At 41.3% G+C, this 11,565-nt stretch overlaps 1 protein-coding gene across 1 annotated transcript; it reads left to right on the top strand.

Moving 5' to 3' along the window:
* The first annotated feature begins 468 nt into the window (after nucleotides 1-468).
* On the top strand, nucleotides 469-7,260 carry ESM1 (endothelial cell specific molecule 1). Its single transcript, XM_010205183.2, has 3 exons — nucleotides 469-871; nucleotides 4,828-4,983; nucleotides 7,088-7,260. The coding sequence occupies exons 1-3, from the start codon at nucleotides 571-573 to the stop codon at nucleotides 7,186-7,188; spliced, it is 558 nt and encodes a 185-aa protein (XP_010203485.1). The 5' UTR covers nucleotides 469-570; the 3' UTR covers nucleotides 7,189-7,260.
* Nucleotides 7,261-11,565: the final 4,305 nt, after the last annotated feature.

Here is an 11,565-nt window from a genome sequence, read left to right as displayed (position 1 = left end):
GATTCAGAGTGATTTTCTTCTGTCCGCATGAGCTGTGTTAGTGAGGCAGAGCTATTGTGTCAGCAGCGTGCCCAGTGTCAGAGTGATCCCTGTCCTGCAGGAAGGTATGCAACCTACTTGGAGTTGAGGTTGTTTTTTTTTGGGTTGTGTGTCGATTTTTTGTTGTTTTGCTTTTTTTTTTTTTTTTTTCCTTCTTTTGGCAGACGTCCTTGAGCATTTGAGACGGATGTGAGAGTTTTTAGTCCTCATGCAAAACAACCAACTAAACATAACAGATTACATCAGCTCAGGCTTTTCAATTCCTGGATGGCAGCAGAGTGCTAATCCAACCTTCATCCTGGATTTCATAAACTGAAACAAGGGAGGCTGGCAGGAGCAGCACTGCCGGATTGAGGAAGCTGACGACGGTGCAGCATGTGGGCAACACACTGTATAAAGCTCATAAACTTGCAGGCTGATGTGTGCAGCTACCACTTTGGATTCTGTACCGCTGCTTCCCTCGGCACAAGGCACCAGCAGGCTGAGCGTTAGATCCTGCTCTTTGGGACGGAGCATTTACCCCTGCAAGACATGAAGGGCTTCCTGTTTCTCACATTCTTCCTGATGCCTGTGCACGCTGGAACTGCCTGGAGTGTGAAATACGCAGTAGATTGTCCCGAGCCCTGTGACAGTAATGCATGCAAAAGTACCTTGCGCTGTAAGCGAACGGTGCTGGATGACTGTGGCTGTTGCAGAGTGTGTGCAGCTGCTCTGGGAGAGACTTGCTATCGTACGGTCTCGGGTATGGATGGTGTCAAGTGTGGTCCTGGGCTGAAGTGCCAGTTTTACACTGAGGAGGATGACTTTGGTGATGAATTTGGTATCTGCAAAGGTAACAATATTCACTTTGCATGCACCCACTGTGACAATTTGACAGCAGCCTACATAGAGTGCTTGTGTCCTGCTTGAAAAGTCTAAAATAGGATTTTTCCAGCTGAGCCCTTAGCCAAGAAGAAATGAGAAATACTTGCTGATATTAAAAGGTGTTACATGTAGGTGTGATGGGGTTATTAATGTCAGGATATTGTTTAGACTTGGGGACATGTGTGAGGAAATGCGCATGAGTTTTGCTCTGAGATGAGATTTTTTACTGGGAATTGGGAGACCCAGGTGCTAGTCCTGATCCTTCCGCTGATTTTGTGGGTGGCTTTCTATAAACTCCAAAGACTTTAATCCTGCAAGTCCAACCTTGTCACGGGGTCTGGGCCTTTGCCGTGCTCTTCCTGGGGTGAGGTTCCCTCTGGCATTGCCGGCTCCCTGCACAGGGACCAGGTGCTCTCTCTGGAGTCTGGGAGGTGAAGAGAACAGCACAGGGGACACTGGTGTGTTTAATTCAGTCCTGACTTTGAGGTATTCAGCTGCCCTAGAGATGTGGTCAGGGGATGAAGGATGAGAATAACAGCACAAGAGCTGACTGTGAGATGAATAGCCAGCCACTCACTACTCTCAGCTTATTCCAGGTATGCTGCATTTCTGATTTCTTTAGTCAAAGAGTATAATGGCATTTTTCATTTATGAGCTGTCCTTTCTCTATACAGAAAGGAACATCTTTGAAAGTAGAAGAGGTATTTAATTATTAAGTAGGATGAAAGTTTTCAAAATAAATCATTTTAAAGAAAAGCTTTGCAAAGCACAAATGCTTTTCCTTTGTTTGTGTACAACTTAAGTAAGCAGATACAGATGTTGTCTTTGAATAACATCCTTAAAAGTGGAGATGTCTTGGCAGTTAAATACTGGGAATATTCATAGCCTCAGTTACAGTAATGGCTTAGGAGCAGATACTGGAAAAATCACTCAGGCTGATTCACATACTTACATACTTACACTTACATACTTACATCAATATTTAAAAACAAAATCATGTGCATGTTTGATGGTAAACCCCAAATACTACTTTCATTTCTGAAGAGTAGACTTTATGCATTAAGAGCATATCTTTGGTGAACCCACCAGAAAAGTATTTTACTGATATAGTTGACTGATCTTAAGTGTGTTAAAAGTTATTGCGGTGCAAGGTACCACCTATAACTATTTTAACAATTCTTTTGAATGATTATATACTTTTCACTATCCTCACAGGAATTTCTTTGCAATAATGTACACAAAATGGGGAAAAAAAAGAAATAGAGATATGAGATCTGAATTCCTGTAGTTGAATACTGGAAGGTCTGTAGAAAATATGAAGTAAAAAGTTTGGGTTTTTTCTTTTTCCGATGGGTCAGTGGGAAATCTCTCATTAATTTCAGTAAAGTCGTATCTTGATTTAGAGTTTCAAAATGGTACTTAAGGCTTATATTCACTGTATGTTTATTTGTGCTAAGTATTATAGTTGTAACTTCTAATTATTTTTATTTTTTCACCTCAGCCCTGAGACAGTCCAGTCTTTCTTCGTATGTGTGTGAATTTTACCAGTATGAGACCAAGTATTGCTGTTTTATACATCCTTTTATAGCTATGATACCAGATAATTTCCTCATTTAATAATTTCCAATATTTCACAGTCAGGTCAACTAAATTATCTCTGGTTGCTTGAGACCGATTTACTTTGAAGTTGTGGAAAAATGACCTGAACTCCCTGCTCTTCAATTTCTTCTCTCTAAAATCAGTAAATGACGGAAAGTATACATTTCAGCACATTCTTTTTGAGTACTTTTTGTGTTATGAGTACATCATATTATTAGCAATAGCAATGTTATCATTATCCAAAACAGACTAAGGACTAACAGACCGGTACTCTGCACTTTTATTAGTATAGCCCTCTTAAACCTGAGTCCCACTCTTGCTTCCTTTAGTTCACTGGGAGCTATTCGTAATTTGTTTAAGAGCAAACTTCTGCTAAACAAAATCTACTAACAGCAAAACTGACTCAAAACTCAGTTTCAGCAAAACTAAAGAGAAGCATCAGATGCTAGGATTATTCCTCACAGAGCTAAATGCTCTGGGGTCAGACTTGTTTCCATGCTGCTGTGTACAGTTTTGCATCCAACCTCTCTGGGCTGAGCACCTGCAGCAGGAAGACTGATGCTCTGTGGGGTTTGTGCTCTCAGCTTGACCCCCAGGGAAGATCGTGCACACAAGAACTTTGCTTTGGCAGTATTTTGGGTTTTTTTAAGTGGACAAACAGCAGATCAAAGTGTCCTTGCTTGGGTAGGGAAGCATGGTGAAGCTCAGTAAGGTCCTCTAGGCTGGAGGGATTCACTGAGCAGTCCCTGTCAGGAATTTGGTTGATTTCCCAGTGCTTTTCACTCATAAAAGCATACTCATTGAACATACAGAGGATTCTAAAATGCTGATTTCATTTTGGGACATTAACCTGATTTTTAGATAGCCTAGGCTGTACGGCAAAGCCGAAAATTTGCATTGATTTGATAGGAGACTGGACTAACTGAGAAGGATAACCCTGGGGTGGGGTGTTACATGCATAGAAACTATGACTGGCTCAGGAGGTCCCAGAGTTGCAAATTAGGATGAATATGAAGGCTGGGAGGTATCATTTGTGCTTACCATGGTCATCTTCATTCCTGAATGTTTTGAATGAGCCTGGGCTGCATGGACCCTTGTTCTGGCCCTGAATGATCGTTCACTTGCCCTTAGGAGTTGAATTGGACACTTCCCAAGGCTTGCCATTTGAGGTGGCTGTGCAGACTGGGTTGGCAAAGACATACCAAGTATAAAGACCTTTCTCCTGGGACAACCCAAACTTCTCTTGGGATGATCTCTTGTTTTGGGGTTTGGGAAGGGGATGTTGGAACTTATCCTTTCCTCATCCCCATCTCTTCAGCAGTGTTCCTGGGAAGGTAACCTGTTTAACACCAAGGCAGAGGAAGCCAAGGGCTCTGACACCGGTTTAAACCGTCTGGGAAGCGGTGTGATCCAGCACGTGATACATGCCAACTATCAGACGGGGCAAATCTTCTGCAACTGTCTTCACCTTTGGTTTTGTTTTGTTTTTTTTTTGGGCAGGGGGGAGTGTTTGTTTTGTTTTTGTTTGTTTGTTTGTTTGATTTGGTCTTTTCCTGACTGTTGCCCTGTGGTGCTCCTTGCTACAAGCTTGCTTAGGAATGGGGGATTTTAATCGAGTCACTACGTGACCAGATGCAGTATAGCGAGGCAGCTAGCACAGTGCCAGTTGACCCCTTTAAAGCACACTCTTTAGGCTGGAGATGTAGATGATCTCTTTGCTGCCTGCCAAGGGAAGGTAAACGCTTGCCTTCTGAGCGGCTGCTGCACAGGGAGGGGAGGTGAGATGAGGGGTGGGCTCTTGCTGAGGGCCAGCATGAGGACAGGCACGGACGCGTGTCCTGGATTGCTCCTCGGGCTTGGCGCACCAGCTCCCACCCAGCCCAGCAGCAGCACCGTATCCTGCGTCTAAATCGGGACAGTTGTGCCAGTCAAATAATACCACACCATAACTGTGAATTTAGGAGCTTTGTGAAGTCATCTTTTTCTCTAAATCCAATGCTAATCCTTTAACCACCTAATCTTTGATTACATACTTACATGCATATTGCCTTCAGCTTGCATCTTAATACTATGGGTGTTTCAGAGAAGGATTGCTGTAAATACGTTACAGGAAAGGAAGTCATGTATGTAATGCGTGCCAGGGTGTGTCAAAACTGGACAACACCTTTAACAAGAAGTCAGCATACTGAAGTCCTGTAGTAAAGGTTTATCTCACCTCCCCTCAAAGGTGTTTCACTTGCAAAGATATAAGCAGATAGCTATCAAGAGTGCTGGCAGCTGGGTTGCATCATTGATGACTGCTTTGCTGTCTTCTTTTTTTTTCAGAGTGTCCCTATGGTACCTATGGAATGGAATGCAGGAAAACCTGCAACTGTCCCTCAGGCATCTGTGACAGAGTAAGCGGGAAGTGTTTGAAGTTCCCATTTTTTCAACTGTCTGCTTCAAAGCCTCCAAATCGACGAAAAACAGTTGTACACACAGGTAAGACTTCACGAGGCAGCTGATTTCAGCAGAAATCGCCTTGTACGTGATCTGCTGCCATGCTGTATACACTGTATGTGAGTGGTGTATACTTTGGTGGAGCTGTGCAAACATCTAACAACACAGCATATGTTTACTTTTCTTATTGACAGCTCCCTTAACATAAGACAAGGAATTAGGTGAGCCATTTCAAAATCATAACATGGGTAAAATACTCTGCAGCTATTGCACACACTAGCAGTGCAATGTCACCTGTGCTGTGGGAGGCTATGCTAAGACTTGAATTAGTTGTTTCAGATGGAATGCATGTCACTGCTTTGTGTAGAACAGCATTTCAGTGGGTTGCATTTTCTACTCTTAATTAACATATGATAAAAATCATATGGTAAAAATAACATAAAAAATCATATGGTAAAAATAACGTTTTTTTTTTCTTTCCCCTCCTGTGAAGACAGAGCTTTTTGTGCTTTCAGGTGCCAATGAACTATTGTAGTAATTTATCACAGTATCTCTGGAATAAATTCTTACCTTTAAGATTATGTCCAAAGCCCGTAACAGATCTTTCAAGAATTAAAAAAGACCCCAGGCAATGTGAGAAACTAGAGGAAGTTTCAGATCACTGCAGTTTTTAAAGCTGAGATTAAAATTTCTTCCCCTTTTATTCTTCCCCGATGATCCCGAGGTACATTGGACTGAATAGTGTTTACTTGAAATTTAAACACCACCCAAAATCAATATAAATGTAAAGATTTAATCCTAGACCTACTGGGACCTTTTCTAGGATTTCACCCAAAAGCATTTTGATTTTTGTTTCTCCTCCAGTTGCAGTTTGTGTGTCTTATTTTGATTGCCTCCTGTTATAATAAACTATCTAGATTTTGCTGCCTTGACGCATGGTTTATCTTTCCCCCATTCTCCATTTAGAGAAAGTTAAATGTGGGCAAACTTCTTCAGCTTATGCTCATATCAAATTTAAAATCATCCTGAAAAAACTTTGTGAGATGGATCACTCCTGATCCTTTGTGTTTTTCTACATGGCTGTTCTTTCTAGATTTTGTTTATTTCCATGAGTGTTAAAATAACATGAAAAAATATTCTGGTCTTGCTTTTTTTTTTTCAAATCTAGCTTATATTCCAAATCATCCCAGACAGATAGCCTGTTTTCATCAGTTGCTACTCCTCTTTCCCTTCCCTGCCTTGCCTTTGACCCTAAAGCTTTTGCTACCTCGACATTCAGCAGCTTCTCTGATCCCAGTCAGGATAAAATACTGACCCCATAAAAACCAAGAGTATTTTTTACCCATGCAAAGATTTCACACTGATTCTTGTCCACAGAGGTCCAAGTAGACACTGTGGGTACTATTTTGTGGCATAGTCACATGAGGTTTCATTTATTAGCAGTCGTCAGAGGTAGCTCTGGCATCTAGGGCAGATCCTCGGCAAATTAAAACAGTTGTGAATACTTCTGTATTTTAAAGTTTCGAGCCCATATATTTTAGAAAGACACTGTGGCTGTATACACTGCAGTAAACTTAACTGTGTTCCTGGGTATTGCCATTGGACCCCTTTCTTGGTCAAACAGTAGTGCAGCAGCCAGCACGCTTTGTCCCAGCCCAGCTAGCCATACCAAACAGCCTCAGCCACAGCTCAGGAGTTAGTGTCAGCCAGGGTCCATTTCCAGGAGACAAACTGAATATCTTTTACATTTTTTTTTTGAGAGTTAGAGAGTTTAGTGGCATGCACCAGGATATTCCATGCCCAATGCTCTCAGTCAGAGAAAAGCTTCAGGGACGTTTAATTTACTGTTCTAGCTATTGAGGAGGTACTGCTTGGTCCTGTGTCACACTGGAGTGTTACAGTGAGAAATGGAAATCAAACTCATATCACCTGCCTTATGCTTAAACTATTAGAAGACACATCTGGCTTATGTCATAATTTGCAGAAATTCTGCAACAAGCTAATGGGAAGCATTCAGAGAGATTTCTGCATGTTTTGTAAGCTAAGGTTTTTCTGCAGCGTTCCCCAAACCAGGGACATTGCTGCATGACAGTATTTTGATGCTCTCATTCTCAAGAAACTCACCTTTATTTTTGTATATTTTCAGAGAACGACATGGCATCGGGGGATGGCAATTCTGTAAAAGAGGAATTTGTTAAGGAGAAAGCTATTCACCCTCCAGTTATGAAATGGCTAAATCCTCGCTGATATTCACTTACAAGACTTTCAAGTGAATGCATTTCTCACAGATTATTGAATATGCAACAACACACTTTAAGAACAAAGTAGATCTATAGCTATGAAAATGTAACTTCTGAAGGCTAATTGTGATTCTGTTTTTCATGAGAAAAATGTTTACTTAAAAATAGTCTGTACAGTGTATATGATTTTTGATATTTGTTTTGATAAGTATTTGAACAGAGAGTTGTATTGGGGATTTATGAATGTATAGTAATATTAAAACAACAACATTATTGAACCTTCCTCATTTTAATAATGCCAGAGGCAGACTCTTGGAACCTGAGGCCAGGAAAGCTCTCACTGAATTCAGTGGATGGTTTAGTTGAGTGAAACAGTTGGTGTGGAGCCAATGTGAAAGAAACACACATCAACAAATCCCAGGATAGAAAGCAACACTCCTGCATCACAGTAATAATAATAACGTAGGAGCACAGCAGCGTGAATTGTATAAACCAATGGTAGTTGTTAGTCATGTTCTGGTTTTTGGAAGTTTGTTGACAATTTCTTGGAGAAAAACATGCCTTTCTTCAGTGAGAAAATACCCAGCATTTCAGATTATACATTGTGAATAACTTATCCAAGACCCTGAAGATGTATATTGTAATGAGATGGATTTCTAAAGCTAAATTCTGTACAGAGCAACAGCAACTTGGTAAATAATACAGGTTTGTAGAGGGGGAATCTGAACCAAAATAAATCTGCTTAACAGTATTTAAATAGATAAGTTTCTATAAAGCAGCTACTTTGGTGTCATTAAGATGACACCTGCACTTCTTGGGGAAGGGCAAGTCCAATGCCAGAGGCCAGCAAATGGACCTTTGTGCCTTCCATCTTCACTGGTGGCTGCAGCCCAGCTGCGGCTCACATGGAGTTAATCTAATCCAGCTTAGAGAAGGCTTGGATCCTCAGTGGCTGATAGTGCAGCCACAATTCATAGTACTTTGGTACCCATTTCCCATTTCAGCCAGGAGAATAACTTCCACATGTTAGAGTGTTTTAGGAACTAGCAGTCCCTCATTAGTCCAGACTGAATGATATAGTTCTAACACAATAATCCACTGACTTTGCTATTACAAACAGATCCTCAGATAATGAAGACTGATGTAACTGTGTAAGAGTGAACTGGGATTTTATGAGTTTAAAAACTGCCTTGTAACACAGAGCACTCTCACTGGAAATGTGTTTTGAGTTGAGGATTTCCTTTGAAATCAATGCGACCTCTGACAGTGATTTCAGTGAAAGGAAGAGCACACAGTACCTCGGAACAAAGTTTGGTGCAGGATCTCAAAAGGTACTTGAAGCTGCAAACAAAACTGCAAAGCCTTTAAAGAGTCCAAATCCTGACGGAAAGCCAATGCTGGCTGCTTTCACACGGGAAAGCAGCACTGACCTGTGATGCTCTAGAACAAGAGAAGGGTGACAGCAGTAGGCATTTAAATGTCAGTATGACAGTGCAGGCTCTCTCGCCACATTAAAGGGAGACACATAAACCTCAAACTACAAAATGCCGCATTTTAACCTATTTTGAATGTTTAGGTCTGAGAGGGAGCAATATAATCCTGGGCTATTTACAAGCAAGCATGTTGATTCTCAGCTACTGATATCACAAATAATTTTTTCTTGATTTCTTTGAGAGCAGGACCAAATCCATGGTCTTTCAGCAGACTGAAGAGAATTATTTAAAGAATGTAGTAACTATTTGCATACATTATTACTGGTTTGCAACAGTGTCATAAAAGACATTACAAGTTCTTGAATGTAAATCTAATAAGCTGGTTGGGTTTTTTTTAAAAATAATATTGTTCAATAAAAAAGCAAGTGAAAGCATCACTGTCTATTGTGTCTATCCATTAATGACAGATAGTGGTGATGGCATAGGCATGGTTCTTGCACACTAGGCACAATTTTGCTACCAAATCCACAGAAACAGCTTCACAATGGCTGCATCTATGTCCCTGAATTTGCAGGGCATCATTCTCCATTCTGAAGCTGAGTGGTTGCCCATATCCTTACCATTCAACTGTCTTCACCTCTAAAACAAGGTCAAGTTTTCCTACACGGGACAGTTGCTCCCTAGCCAACCTCAGTGCAGGAAGACTTTAGCAATCCTTTTGCTGGCCTGGCTACTGCTGTGCCAGGGACCATTTAGCTCTGGGGCAGTGACTGCAACTTTGGTACTATTTGATTTTCCCATCTAGGACCAACCTTTGGCTCTGCACCTGGAAAGTCAGGAGAAAGGAGAAGAAAGAGTGGGATATCTGCAAACTTTTAAAATTTTTTCCCTCTGGTTTTGTCCAAATTTATAAAATGCTGTTGCATTTCCCCAGCTGCTCTGGTAATAGATTGCTCAATACAGGTTTCAGAATAAAATTATACTATAATTTAACTTTCTCCATCATGTTTTGAGAAGTCTACCTGTTGCTACTACCAGCAATGGACCACACTGGTAGAAGAAATGATGCAAACAATCATAGAATCATTTAGGTTGGGAAAGACCTTTAAGATCATCAGGTCCAACCATTAACCCAGCACTGCCATGTCCACCACTATGCCATGTCCTTAAGTACCACAGCTTCACATATTTTAAATACTTCCAAAGCGGGTGAGTCAACCGCTTCCCTAGGCAGCCTGTTCCAATGCCTGACAACCCTTTCAGTGAAGAAATTTTTCCTAATGTCCAACTTGAGGCCATTTCCTTGTCCTATCATTTGTTACTTGGGAGAAGAGACCAACAACCTCACTACAACCTCCTTTCAGGTAGTTGTGGAGAGTGATCATGTCTCCCCTTTTCTCCAGACTAAACAATCCCATTTCCCTCAGCTGTTCCCCAACAGACTTGTTTGCCAGACCGTTCACCAGCTTCATTGCCTGTCTCTAGAAATGCTCCAACACCTCAATGCCCTTCTTGTAGTGAGGGGCCCAGAACTGGACACTGAATTTGAGGTGCAGTCTCACCAGTGGCTTCATTCTGCTCCTCATCTTTGTGTCCCACTCAGAGGACTGAGTACCCCAAGAACAACTGGTCTTACCATTAAAGACTGAGGCAAAGAGGCCTTTTCCTTATTCTTTGTCACTATATTTCCCAATAAAGGATATTCTCCTTAGGCTTCCTTTTGTTGCTTTCGTTGTATTTATGGAAGCATTTTTAACTGTCTTTTATGGTAGTAGCCAAAGTTCTAGTTGTGCTTTGGTGCTTCTAATTTTCTCCCTGCAAACCTCTTGACATCCTTGTAGTCCTTCTGAGCTGCCTGACCGTTCTTCCAAAGGGCATAAACCCTCTGTTTTTTTTCCTGAGTTCCAGCCAAAGCTCTCTGTTCAGCCAGGCTGGTCTTCTTCATAGCTTGCCCACCTTCCAGCAAATGGGGGCAGGCTGCTCCTGAGCCTTTAACGTTTCATTCTTGAAGAATATCCAACCCTCCTGGACATCTTTTCCTGAAGGGCTACCTCCAAAGGAACATGAATCGGTTCCTGGAACAAAGGGCTATTCACCAGCTTCTTCTCTATTTTTCACTCTTTCATCTTTCTGCCTGCTCTTTCACATCTCCTTTCTCCGCACTGTGCGCTTCAACTCATTTCCCCTGTTTTGCATGCCGTGATTTAACCCCAGTCCGCAGCTAATCACCATGCAGCCACTCACCCACTCCACCTCCTCCTAAAGGGAGGGAAAAAAAGGTAAAACTTGTGAGTTAAGAATGGTTTAATAACTAAAATGAAAAACCATAAGAATAATGATAATTTAAAAATAATCATAGCAACAACAATAGCAATAATAATTATTATTATGAACTTGGGCTAGTTCAGATCAGCTGTCCCTAACTCCCAGCTTCTCGTCTCCCCCAGCCCACTTGCTGTCAAAGCAGGGTGAGAAGCAGCAAAAATCTTAACACTGTGTGAGCACTGCTAAGCAATAACTAAAACATTGTTGTGTTATCAACACTGTTTTTAGCACAAATCGAAAACACAGCCCTGTATCAGCTATTAGGAAGAAAATTAACTCTGTCCCTGCTGAGGACATCAGTTGTGGATTTTCTTTTAGATGTTATTTCCTTTCTTCACTCAACTCTGTGTTCCAGACATTCTCTTTTCAGAAAACCTTTCCTTTCCACACAAGCCTGAAGTTACTTGTCTCTCCTGGGCTAAAAGTCATGAGATGGCTCATCACAGTGTGCTCCTGTCATTGAATTTCTAGATTTGTTTTCAGTAGGGTCATATATTATTTCCAACATGAATATGTTTGACAAATAGGCCTCAACTTGAGTAGGTAGACTTCATTTTCTCAACTACTAAACAGTTACTTGGTGATATATACACCAGCTCTTATTTTATATTCCATGTACAACAACA

This window comes from Colius striatus, chromosome Z, assembly GCF_028858725.1.
Source record: "Colius striatus isolate bColStr4 chromosome Z, bColStr4.1.hap1, whole genome shotgun sequence".
In the NCBI taxonomy this organism is placed as follows: Eukaryota; Metazoa; Chordata; class Aves; order Coliiformes; family Coliidae; genus Colius; species Colius striatus.
Note: the sequence above shows the minus strand (reverse complement) of the source record. Positions and strands in the feature narration are given on the sequence as shown.